The following is a 13,407-nucleotide window of genomic DNA, read 5'->3' as shown; positions in this document are numbered from 1 at the left end:
GCTGGCTGCACCTAAATATAGGACTCTTTAGTGGAGGGGAGGAGGCTCCTCAAAGAGAGACCCTAATCCAGACAACATTTTCAGGTCCCAGCATCCTGTTCCCCCCTGAACAGGCAGAACAGGACAGACTGTCCAAGATCTGTGCATCTAACTGAAGATATGGCAGTTTATTGCAGGAGAAATTTAACTGTGTAATATGCTATAGCGTCAGGTCATGTACCGAGGGCATATACACTATGCACTGTACAAAAAAGCCTATGGGATATACTGTATAAAGCTTATAGGTAGAACATATAATTAGCAACAAATCTGACATTTACTCATATCAGGTTATCTTATTTTAATGCACAAGACAAGTACCACCATGTGATTGATTGGATTATAATTACTCCAAACCTCTGTTTAACATCCATATTACCTAGTTATATTGACACCTAGTGGCAAAGAAATTCCTGGACACTTACTTCATTTTCAATGGTCTGTTGTGGCTGACTAAACCCACTATTCATTATAATTCAGTATTCATTTGGCCTGATTGTTTGTCAATCCATGTCCATATCAAATAAAAAGAGGGAGGCTGTTGAGCGCAGGGTTGCCAGGTTTGATAGAAACCTGCAATGTTGTTTCAGTATAAGGCAGGATGAATGGACCCCTTGACAAAATCGTGCAGTTAGACTAACGGTGTTTTATGTTACATGGTAATACTCACGGTATGGCTTCTTAAATCAAAATTATGAGATCGTAAAATTAATCTCTATCTCACAATTGATTTGACTACCATGAATAATTATATTTTTGTCATTCCAAACATTTCTGCTATTTCTTTCCTGTCAGAAATGGGTTTCAATATTACCACGCTATAAAGTTATTTTCGATTTTAAAAAAAACTCTGTACCTCTGTATTATCTGTAATATATGCTTTTTTGGTTTAGTGCAAAATGTTTGACTTTAAAAAATATCAGATGATTTGCTGCAGGGAAATGTGTTTAGATCATTTAATTATGACCATGTTCGAGGACCTGGGGGAAAACGTGCTCTTGTGCCCCCACTGACAAACACCCCACAAGTACTACCACTTGCTGCCCATTAGTTCCCATTAAGTACAGTGTGCACAGTAGCTTTATCATATGCTGAGAGAACCAAACATTAACCAGCACGCCTATGCTGGAATAATACCACCTGATTCCAGGTTGTCTGTTTGTCAACACAATTGTGTCACCTGTGTGTAGAATATTACAGTAATTATGTTAACAGACAAGTCATTCTAATAATAAGATTAAACATATACTCCTGAGTTCTGTAACGTTAGATAATTTATCAAGACACTAAACAACACATTTCTCCAAAGTAAGACAAAACTATCATCAGTATTATCTTATATACTGTCTATGAGTATTATCAGTAATAAAACGTCAGTGACGTATGAAGCTTCGGACGCCATGAGTCACGTGGTATTCCTCATTTGATACAAGCTTCGGCGATGTATTGAAACTGTGCGCGTCACAGGAGTGAAACAAGCTTCGATATCATCCGCCCATCTCTACTGTGAACTGTTGTAATGTTATTAATCGGTGAACGCGTCTGGCGCTGTTGTAATATTGTGTAGTTAACTCACATTAGCAGAGGCTAATTTTAAGAGCATACATTAGCTGGAGTCTTGAGAAGCAGCAAGGGGCGGTGGGCTGCTAAAACTGCTGCTAGCTAGCAGCGTCACAAAGCTAGCTGCAACTCTGCTGAGAAACGAAGATTTGTAGCTAACAAAGCTAAATAAATAAGAAGCTGGGATTGGTCTACGACGGTGGGAGTCTGCTACACTGGAGCTGGCATCGTCACATTTTCCGTTTTTAAAAAGTAAGCTGTGTGCTACTTCTACTCATATTTGTGATACGGTTTATTATGGCCTTTACTGTGGGCGAGTATTTTTTTTTCCCAGGATGGCGAAGGCTTGTCCCGCCCCACTCTGCCTCTGATTGGATTACCCTGACATTCTCACCCTAATCCTAACCAACCCCACTCCTCTTGCCTAAACCTAACGAACCCAACCAGAGCAGACAACAAGTAATAGCCAATCACAGGGAGAGTAGGGCGGGTAATGCCTTCGCCATCCACGGGAAGAAAATTGGCTTCCTGTAGAGTGCTAGCTAAGCTAACTTCTTTTGCAAACTCTCAACAGCTAATGTTATTTCTCTGCTGTAACTATGTTAGACAGCTCAGCCACCAAGTACATACCGATGCTGTCAAGTTAGTTTGAGATAGATTGTGATATTATTGCCAGGTTTTGGATTTGACTTTCTCAACAGTGTTGTGGAGTATGATGCTTTTATTGTGTTTGGTCATCTCTGTGTGTCTCACAGCTGGCTGTTGGGCCTGACAACCAAGACGATGTCTGAGGGAGAGAACAAGCAGGCCTCAGATACTGCCCAGGAAGTGAAAACAGAGTCCATGGCAGCTGCACCCACAGGTCAAGCAGTGTCATCTGTGTCTCCCCCTGTGTCCATGGTGACCCAGCCTCCAGCCACTGCTGCCACAGAGGATGAGGAAGAGGAGAGCGAGGATGAGTCAGAGATTTTGGAGGAAAGCCCGTGTGGACGCTGGCAGAAACGCAGAGAAGAGGTAGGGGATATGTCTTCGGCAGAGGGGTCAAGTTTACCTTTATTAAGGTATAAATAAAGCGTGATGTAATATTTTGTTTTCCTCCTGTAGGTGAATCAGCGCAACGTCCCCGGGATCGATAATGCTTACTTGGCCATGGACACTGAGGAAGGAGTTGAGGTGGTGTGGAATGAGGTCATGTTCTCAGAAAGGAAGAATTTCAAACTACAGGAGGTGGGTGCCGTGCTGCTAGGTTGATGTAGTTAGTTGTGTGTGAAGATGTTGCGTTTATTACAACATGAATGAAACGTTTACATTAATGATCATTATAATGATTATGTCAGGAAGAGGACAGTGTTTATACCTGCTAGGAATGAAATGTTTCGACAAGGTTTCAGGGATTATGTTTTTTTGTGTTAGGTTGCATTCTTTACTGTGATCTCAACAACAATGTAGAAGCCTTCTGGTTTTCCTTTCCCCCCTTTGGCTCTAAGCTCCTTAGGAAAGTGGTCAGATTTGTTGCTGCCAGCTCCATAGCAATGTAACATGCACCTGAGTAGTTACAGAAACAATTTGAAGGGGAACCAAAAGAAGTTGGATTTAAGGCTCTTGTTTGGTTTCTATTTCCCCACTATTATCTTGGTTGCAGAAATGTCATCAGATCCAGTCTGTTGCTTACTTTTTAAAATAAAAACACAAAAATGAGGTAGTAATTCTGTGTTAGATAGCTACTGGGTGCCCTTGAGCAAGGCTTGTAAGCAACAACCAATTAGTGCAACAGGCAGCTTGTTTAATATGCAAATGACTGTGAGAAAATGGCATTTTCAGTCTAATTGAGCTTTTAATATATATTTGTTGTTAAAACGATAGTCTGATGAATAAATAGTCTGTATGGAGTGACGAGCCAAACGCAGAGCTGCTTTTAATGGACGCTCATTTACAGCTGTTGAGTTTGCATTTGACCTTGCACTTACAGTCTGTCTGACCAGCAGTCCGACCTCCTGGCCAAGAGAAAGCCAGGCCATTAAAAAATAATATGAGCTTACTTGGCCTGAATTGTTAAAACATTCTTTGCAATAAAACAGAAAATCCAACTTAACTTGACAACATGGATGGAAGATGTAACATTCAGTGATATGCTACAGACTATCTGACATTATATATACATTAAAATTGAATCTTTTCTTTTTTTTCCACAGGAAAAAGTCAAAGCTGTTTTTGACAATTTGATCCAGCTGGAGCATTTGAACATTGTGAAGTTTCACAAGTACTGGGCGGATGTCAAAGAAAACAGAGCGAGGGTAGGAGGTCATTGAAGAAAATCCCCTTTTTTATCAAATCATATAAAAAGTGTTGAGCATAATGGCTTTTATGATGAACTGTTTGCATTTGTTTTCTTCGTATGCAGGTCATTTTTATCACGGAGTACATGTCCTCTGGAAGTCTCAAACAGTTTTTGAAAAAAACAAAGAAAAACCACAAGACCATGAATGAAAAGGTGTGAAAGCTCTTCTGTAACTCATCAACAGATTTGGAAAAGAAGTTACTTGGAAATGACGCTGACAAGTCAACAACTGTTGATTTAAAAAAAAAACTGTTAAGTCTGTTTGTTTTTTAAAACATATTTTACAATCATTTTTATTTTCTGTTTGACAGGCCTGGAAGCGCTGGTGCACACAAATACTATCTGCTCTCAGGTAAGTAGAACAAAAAGGTTCATTTCTGTGAGACACTTGGGGCGTTTTCACACCTACCTCATTTGTCCGGACTTTTGGACTTTTCAGTTTGGTCCAAACCAAAATTGCAGGTGAGAAAGGTGCCTCGGACCACGGTCCGGATCAAAAGACCACATTTTGGTCCGATCAAAAGAGGTGGTCTCGGTCCGGACCAAACTGAATCATGGTTTGGTTTGTTTGCAGTATGAAAACACTTTTTGGATGGTTTGGACTTTCGGACCAATTACAGGAAGCTCTGGCAGGCTATCATCGTTTTATAAGACCGGGGAAGCTCCTTAAGGAATAGCTCAGTGCTTACGTGTATGTGTGAGAGAGACGGTGAATGTACTCAGAGCAGACAGCTGTCAGCTATCAGAGCAGAGAATAAATCAGCAGTTTACTTGTTAAGTGGTAGTAAATGTACAGCGTAGGTTTCAGTTTGTCTCTGAATAAATGCTGCAGCTCCTCAAACCCCAAGTAAACTTCCTGTGTCTTGCTTCTCAACAACGCAACAAAACAAAAAGAGCCGCCAAAAACTCTGACAGAGAGAGGATACGAGATGACAGGGAAGCCCGTCTATAAACCAATCAGTTACAACTGTCGGGAGATGCAGCGCACGTATGTGATGACGACAGGACGTAGTTTTGTCACGGATAGTTCTTTAGTGCGCTTGCATAACTGCAGTGTGAAACCAAAACTTTCTGGATCGAATTTATACAATGTAACAAAAACATGAACCTTGGTTCAGACTTTCAGGTGTGAAAACGCCCTTAGTGTTAAAGAATAAATTGTGATATGGGGCATTTACAACATCCAAATACAAAGGTATTTTTTACAACTGTAAATTTTACAGACAACTTTGTCTTGAAAGTGGCTTGTAAATTTTCGAATTCACCAACTGCAAACAAATAAGTAGTTTGTTCCCTGGTGTGGTATCAGTTGTTTTATTGACTTTACCCGCGTTTGAATGTCTCCAGCTACCTGCACTCCTGTGAACCTCCCATCATTCATGGCAACTTGACCTGTGACACCATCTTCATCCAGCATAACGGCCTCATCAAGATTGGCTCAGGTAAAGATAATTTAGAAGATATCAGAACATTGTAAAGCCAGTGTTATGTCCATCTTTTGCCAAATCCTTTTCTATACTACGGATGCCCTCACTATTATTTTTAGTACTAGTACTATTAAGGCTTTTCTCCACTATTTCAGTTGCTCCAGACACCATCAATAACCATGTGAAAACTTGTCGGGAAGAGCAGAAGAGCCTTCACTTCTTTGCTCCAGAATATGGAGGTAAGATCTTGTCATTTATCATCAAAGGTCCTGTAATTTCAGAGCACCTGGTTACAGCGCATGCCACGTAACTGCAACATATCCGCTTTGATTCCGGCTGTGGTACCTTTGTTGCATGTCATACCCATCTCTATCTCTCGGTTTCCAGTCTGCCTCTTACTTTCATCTGTCCAATAAAGGCAAAAAATGGCACAAAAAAGATCCTGTAATTTCTCTCAGATAGCCCTGCATTGTGAAGTAGATTTTCATTTATATTTATATCATTTTTTCATTTTCATCCTTCATTGAGATTGATATTGACCACCTTATTTCTGCTTTCAGCTGTTGCCAATGTTACCACAGCCGTGGATATCTATTCCTTTGGAATGTGCGCCTTAGAGGTGAGAGGATACCTTGTTCTGCTCTGAGCTAGTGGCATACTGACAAGCATAATCGCCTATTCTTTTGTTTATGAAAAATGTGCTTGATTGGTAATGCACTGATGTATCAAAGCATTCTTAACAAAAATGTCACCCCAGCTTTCAACATGCTTAGTGTTGTTTGCTTTGAAAGATAGTGTTAGTGTGCTTTTTATGGCAGTCACAGAAATAAAAATCAGGATGTCAGTTTAACAAAAAAACGGTTTTTAATAATTTTGGTCTGTGAAATACATCAGGTCTTCATTGATGACCAATGTCTTCAAAATGAGTTATGTAACCTGAGAGTGATTGCTGTTGACATTTGTGTTTTTATTTATGAATCATTTCCAATCAACACCCTTCTTTGTCCAATCACTTCCTTAGATGGCTGTGTTGGAAATCCAGAGTAATGGAGATTCATCTTATGTGTCCCAAGAAGCCATAAACAGTGCCATTCAGTCCCTAGAGGACCCATTGCAACGGGTGAGTGAGGGAGAGACAACCGTTTAAAGCCTATATGGAGGTTTGGAAGAGAAATCCGTAACCTAAAGTCCCCATGTTTTCTCAGGAATTCATACAGAAGTGTCTTGAGGTGGACCCCAGTAAGCGACCCACGGCTAAGGAGCTTTTGTTTCACCAGGCCTTGTTTGAGGTGCCCTTACTCAAGCTGCTGGCTGCACACTGCATCGTCAGCCACCAGCGTGAGTGAAAATAAACACAATGTTTTGTATGAATGTATGATTACTGGTAATTAGTATCTTCAGTTTAAAGATAACAGTTATTGGCCCATTGTTTAATCCAAATATACAGACACACAGCACACCTAAGACTGGAACGTACTCAGTTAGCCTAACATGATGTGTTTTCTTAAAAAGGTCAAATTTTATGTTATTCTTTATTTTATTTTACTTTTATAAGACTCTGACATGAAGTCCCCAAACCCACCATGCACAAAATTAATTGTGGAAAAATAACCATCAGGGGTGAATGCTCTTATCTGATTGCTGTCTTCTCTGTTTACATATAGATATGATTCCAGAAAATGCTTTAGAAGAGATGACAAAGAACATGGACCCTAACTTGGTGATTGTTGAGGCCAAGGAGGGAGTTCTGATGAAGTAAGTCTGAGTATCACACAACCACATCGTACTGACATATAGAGATAATTGGATGAAAGCCATGGAAAGGAAGGAAATCTTTGGTAGCATTCCTGTGGTTTTCTGTCTTCGTATTATGACGCTCTATTCATCCGCACCTTACTCATCTGTATATCTGTGTTTATATATTGTCTGTTTATATAAGGATGTTTATTGTGTAAATGTGTTTATTATTATTATTATTATTATTATTATAACTATATTTTTTCTATTTCTTATACTTTATGTATATTTTTTCTCCTATGTCTACTTAATGTGTATTTGTGTTATTCTGATGTGTGTAAAAAAAATAATTTTTGAGCTGCTGTAGCACAGGAATTTCCCCAGTGTGGGATTAATAAAGTATATATTATCTTAAACCAACAGAATATTTATATTTACATATGTTTATATTTCATATCACAAAACGCCGACAGATTTTGTCTGGACTTTTGGTTATCATACTATTCTGATCTACTCTCAATGTTATCTTTTACTGGTCCATTACAGTTAAATGATACAACGCCTGAACTTACCTGCTAGGAGAGTGAAATTGTTAGTAATTGAGTTGAAGATTTAGTCACACTCTTGTCCTGATTGGCTGAATATTCAGCATGAGTAACAGTTTTTCTTCTGCTTTAGGCTCTCTCAGTTTCCTGCCCTTGAGCTGGACAAGTTCCTGGAAGATGTAAGGTAAGAAAGCAATGACTACAGCTGGGAGCATATTTGGGCACAAATATGATGTTGATTTGCCTATGATTTGATGATTCTGGCTTGGATGCCTGGATCTGCTAATAAGATTTGGTGGGGAAAATGAAATGAGAATTGCTCACTAGGGCTGTCAAAATTGGCCAAAAATGACATTTGAATATTCTTTCTAAAAAATCTGAGGTTTGAATATATTCGAATATCTATTTTTGTGCATTATGTCCATAAGAGGGCAAACCAATACAACGGGAGACATAACTGCTTGTGTAACGTTAGTCCTCTCTCCCTCTCTCTCTGGAGCGTGCAGGAGACAGGACGTGCCGGGGATTACACCGTAATTTGGTCATAAACAACCGAGTCTCTTGCCAGTCCATGAATTTGTCCGGCGAAATTGGCGTTGGCTCTTACCCAAAGAAGGGTTTCTGTCTCTGCAGTCAAAGATTTACGTTAGCTTCTTTGTGCCGTCTTCTTCTTCACCCTCGTTGTTTGTTTACTTCCGGTACCAGCAGCCACATGATAGAACGTCAACAACACGCCCACTCGCTTGCTGTGAATTCTCTTCCCGACAGCTGGGCTTCGTCCGCATCGCTGTGCAATGCGAGACTAGGCTGGGCTCAATCAGACAGGAAGCTGAACGTTTAGGCAGTAGCGGCCCAGTTCTTTACTCTCTTTTATAATATTCGAATATACATTTTCATATTCGAATGTCTGTTTCTTTTTACTATTTGAATACCTATTCAAATTTAGAATATTCGTTGACCGCCCTTTTGCTCACCCTCCACTGAAACAACTGATGGGAAATGGGAAATTGCTGATGTATTGCAGTTGAATATGTGCAAAGCCTGAAGTAGGGTATCGTACGTACATTATATACATACGTGGTCAGCAAAACCCTAGTGTTAAAGATATCCTCTGGTGTTCAGGGCACACCTGCACAGCATGAATCATTTGCAGTTGTCCTGAGGGAATGCCTCTTCTTTTCCTCTGATGTACCAGGAATGGGATCTATCCTCTGACTGCATTTGGGGTACCATGTCCACAACAACCTCAGCAGGAGGCGGTGAAGTCGCCTATAGTGCCCCCCTCAGTAAAAACCCCGACTCCTGAACCTGCAGAACTCGAGACCAGGAAGGTGAGAACTGACATGCAGGAGTGCACAGACATGAGATGATATTAACAAATCCAAATCATGGTTTATTTTTACAAGTAACTTAAAACTGTCACGATTCGGTGAAAGACATCGTAGGGAATAGTTGGAGAATATCCAAAGTATTTGAGGATATTTTGAATATAGAAATTGGATTTTAGGGTAGGTAAATTGAGGGAGATGCAAAATACAATAAAGAACACAAGTGAACATTTTATGGAAGCAAATGTACGCATTGTGTGCATGATAACAAGTTGGAGTCTACTCAGGATTTGCATTGTTTTTTTAATTCTTCATTTGCATGTAGCACTATATTTTCTGATCATATTCTGCACCTCGATGTGTCATATATTAAGCCGTTTTCCTTCACAGGTCCTTCAGATGCAGTGCAATATTGAGCCTGTTGATGAGGGCACCAAGCATCATGTAAGTTTCAACGGTGCCTGTCTGATGAGTGATAAATTAATGTTTCTGCTTCAAAGTATTGTATGTCATATTTGAAAGTGCTTTATGTTTTAAGACCTTTTGAAATGAATTGTTTTATTCTCCTTTCAGCTGACCTTACTTTTGAAACTTGAGGATAAATTGAACAGGCACTTAAGCTGCGATTTGTTACCAAGTGAGTGCCTTTATGCCATGTGCACACATTCCAACATTGACATGTTATTACCAAATACTCTCACCCTTAGTTATAATTATCACATAATCATCAACCTCTATTTGAAATGGTTGAAGAGAGAGATGAAGAAATGCATCAAAGTTGCCAAGCCACACAGGAATGTTGTGGTTCATAGCTGGCAGCTTAACCCTTAGACCACCACAGCGCCCTGTCACCTCCAGTTTTAGTAATCGAATGCACTTTAATGTCTGCTTGTGGATTGAATTTGTGGGCAAGTTGATATGTTCTATGTGGATGCTGGTAGAACATATGGGACATTTTTTATCAATTGTCAAAACCCCACGTTGCACTTTTAATTACTTGAATAACAAACTTGAATACTTTCAAGAAACATTATAATAGTTGATAATACTGGCATGATGCAGTTGTTAAAAAAAGAAAGAAGGAAAGTCTAGGGTATCTTAACACATACCCCCGCCTCCATGTATGATTCTGACTGCCTTGTGTTTCTGTTCAGATGAGAACGTGCAGGAGCTGGCTGTGGAGCTTGTTCAACTGGGATTCATCAGTGAGGTAAGTGGAGTTCATTATCATGACCCTGCTGACCTGAACACTCATTCTATTAGTAGAAAACCACAACATCCTCTAAGATATTTGTTAACCTTGCTGTCTCTCCATTTCAGGGCGATCAGCCACGACTTGCATCCGTTCTTGAAGAGGCCTTCTCAAAATTCTACAGCCGGAACGGTTCTCTCAATCCGGTGACTGTTTCCTCGTAGCGGAGGACTCACTAAGTCTTCTTTCAGCCCTCCTCATCCTCTACAACAGGACTAGCTTTTTGCTCCACCTCTTAGTTGCAGAAAAGCTTTGCGAGGACAGAGGAGGAAGCCTTGGTCTGGTTGCAGATCCTGCAGCTTGTCGTCGTATCTTCTGGTGGGAAAAGCTGCCACTAAGTGGTTCTCGCTTTCTATCTTTGTTGTTTTTCCTCCCACCCAATACAGCCATCTGCTTCTCTTTTAAAAGAGGAAACCCTAGTCGCAACTTAAAGGAAAATACAAATGTTTTGACTTTTTGTCTGATTTCTTTCAGTTCTCTAGTAGTTAAGAAAGAGATAAGCACTAAAACTGGATTACAGCAGTATTTTCTTTAAGTCAGTATTAAAACTGTATTTTAAACATTTTTACATAAAACTGTTTGTCTGTATAAAAAAATCTTTGTCCCGGCATACTAAAGTGTATGTATTATGTTGTTGTGAGGTTATGTTTGGTTGTCTGGTCCTTCAAACTTGCTCTTGAGCAGCATGTGAGGCTTCCTACCTTGTATCGGTTTTCGAAGACTCAAATGCATCAAGCTAGTAATGCAACAGATGCTATGTCACTTTTACTCCAGAATTCTGTAATTATACAACATAGTCATGAAACATGCAGCTGCAAAACAATCTGAAGGGCTGCAGCTAAAATGTAAAAAAAAAATCTATTGTAATTTTTTTTCTTGAGTGTGTATACTGTAATTCACTTCCAGCACTAAGGCCGGTGGTTGTTTGAATGTCTGCTTTTACTTGCTCTCTTTCTTTAAATCACAGTTATTTGCTATGAAAAGGGGATGTCATCACTTGACTGTGGTCAAACTACTGCTGTAGCTTCTGTCTGTTGCCCATTGCAGCACTTATCGATTAGGTCTAGGTCAATTAAAAGTTGTCTGTAAGTGACATTTTAACATTTTACTGGAGAGATTGGTTAGATCCAAGTGAAGATGCTTTCTTGTTTAAGCACATGATCTGACGGATGTTTGTCAACAGGTTTGGTAAATGCATGTATGCTTTTCTATGTCTAAATGGAAACTGATGCATGCAACAAGCTTGCTGCTGGAGTTGGTTCAGTTCTCATTTTAACAGTGATGGTGATAGAATCAAGTAATTTATAATGCAGAGAAGGTTTTGTCAGCTTAGGCCTGTCAACATTTAGGTTTTGCGTCTCTAAATTATTAGTTTTTTTCATGGCTGAGGTATTCTACATGACAGCAGAGATAAGAACTTCGCCCTCGCCATGTAGATATTCACTTATTGGCTCAGACCACCCTTATATGTTAACTGTTTGCACTGCTGTACACTTTATATCCTGTTGGAAATGTCCTGTGGCCTCTGGATCCTTCACAGCAACAGGAAGAACTTAGATAAATTGGAAATGGTGTTATTAAAAATGTAGTCAGTGATCCAGTGTACTCTATGCTGGGACTACCTTCTTACAGGGTCTGTAGATACTTTGAGATACAAGTGTGGAACTGCCTGGCATGCTTGTAACCATCTTGTACACTGTATGCTGGACACTGCTCTGTTTCTGCAATGCATTTACCCCATTTTTTCACTTCCTGAAATAAAATTGTACACAATCTTTGTTTAGTGTTAACTTTCATGATAAAGGATATGCATGTTTGAAAAATATTGAAGGCTTTGTGCATCACTAGAGACATTTTTGGGTTTTTAATGTTACTTTAGTGTTGATGCATACATTTTGGTTTTCATGACTTTTTGTGACACTATACTATGACGTTTTTATGATTTTTTATGGCATACAATACTATGACTTTTAGGAGTTTTTATGACATGCTATACTATGACTTTTATGAAATACAATACTGACTTTTTATGATTTTTTTATTACATAGAATACTATGACTTTTTATGACTTAATATTACAAACTATACTATGATATTTTTATGACTTTATGATACAATACTATGACTATTTTATTACTTTTATGACACGATACTATGACTTGTTATGACTTTTTATGACAATACTGTCTTGTATGACTTTTTACAACATACAATACTATGACTTTTTTATGACATACAACACAAGGACTTTAATGACATGCTATACTTTGTCTTTTTTATGAAATACAATACTATGACTTTTTCATGACATAAAATACTATGACTTTTTTATTACATGCAATACTATGACTTTTTATGACATGTTATACTTTGACTTTTTATGACTTTTTCATGACAAACATTACTATGACTTTTTATGACTTTTTATTACATACTATACTACGATTTTTTGTCTTTTTCATGACATGCTATACTATGATTTTTTATGATTTTTTTCATGACATACAATACTATGACTTTTTATGACATACAATACTATGACTTTTTATGACTTTTTCATGACATACTATACTATGACTTTTTTATGACATACAATACTATGACATTTTTATTACATACAATACTTTGTATTTTTTATGAAATACAATACTATGACTTTTTCATGACATGCTATACTATGACTTTTTATGACATACTATACTATGACTTTTTATGATTTTTTTCATGACATACTATACTATGACTTTTTATGATTTTTTTTATGACATACAATACTATGTCTTTTTATGACTTTTTCATGACATACTATACTATGACTTTTTTATGTCATACAATACTATGACTCTTTATGACTTTTTTATGACATGCAACACAATTACTTTTTTATGACATTTTACAACATACTATACTATGACTTTTTTACAACACAATTACTTTTTCATGACATGCTATACTATGACTTATTATGATTTTTTCATGAATGCAATACTATGACTTCTATGACATGCTATAATATGACTTTTATGACATACAATAATATTACTTTTTATGACTTTTTCATGACATACAATACTATGACTCTTTATGACTTTTTTATGACATACTACACTATGACTTTTTATGACTTTTTTATGACATACAATACTATGACTCTTTATGACTTTTTTATGACATACTACA

The 13,407-nt window shown here is 38.1% G+C and overlaps 1 protein-coding gene across 2 annotated transcripts; it reads left to right on the top strand.

Annotated features, from left to right (window-relative positions):
- Positions 1-1,440: 1,440 nt before the first annotated feature.
- On the top strand, positions 1,441-12,003 carry nrbp1 (nuclear receptor binding protein 1). Of its 2 annotated transcripts, none has more exons than XM_031322521.2 (18): positions 1,441-1,851; positions 2,355-2,613; positions 2,704-2,826; positions 3,792-3,893; positions 4,001-4,090; positions 4,249-4,289; positions 5,285-5,379; positions 5,520-5,603; positions 5,925-5,983; positions 6,386-6,484; positions 6,570-6,702; positions 7,029-7,119; positions 7,780-7,830; positions 8,842-8,977; positions 9,365-9,418; positions 9,548-9,611; positions 10,129-10,184; positions 10,295-12,003. In XM_031322521.2, exons 2-18 carry the CDS (start codon positions 2,383-2,385, stop codon positions 10,388-10,390), a joined length of 1,605 nt encoding a protein of 534 aa, XP_031178381.1. In that variant the 5' UTR covers positions 1,441-1,851; positions 2,355-2,382; the 3' UTR covers positions 10,391-12,003. The 2 variants fall into 2 exon arrangements, with proteins under 2 accessions (XP_031178381.1, XP_031178380.1); XM_031322520.2 differs by lacking the exon at positions 1,441-1,851 and adding an exon at positions 2,120-2,242.
- The last annotated feature ends 1,404 nt before the right edge of the window (positions 12,004-13,407 follow it).

The sequence above is a fragment of the Sander lucioperca genome, chromosome 19 (assembly GCF_008315115.2).
Source record: "Sander lucioperca isolate FBNREF2018 chromosome 19, SLUC_FBN_1.2, whole genome shotgun sequence".
Taxonomy (NCBI): Eukaryota; Metazoa; Chordata; class Actinopteri; order Perciformes; family Percidae; genus Sander; species Sander lucioperca.
This window is presented reverse-complemented; position numbering and strand designations above follow the sequence as displayed.

Excerpts from the sequence above, each read along its gene's own strand:
- nrbp1 (XM_031322520.2), top strand. The coding sequence starts at position 2,199 with ATGTTAGACAGCTCAGCCACCAAGTACATACCGATGCTGTCAAG. Across the intron at positions 5,380-5,519 it reads CCTCATCAAGATTGGCTCAG|TTGCTCCAGACACCATCAAT; the intron begins GTAAAGATAATT and ends CCACTATTTCAG. Across the intron at positions 6,485-6,569 it reads TAGAGGACCCATTGCAACGG|GAATTCATACAGAAGTGTCT; the intron begins GTGAGTGAGGGA and ends ATGTTTTCTCAG.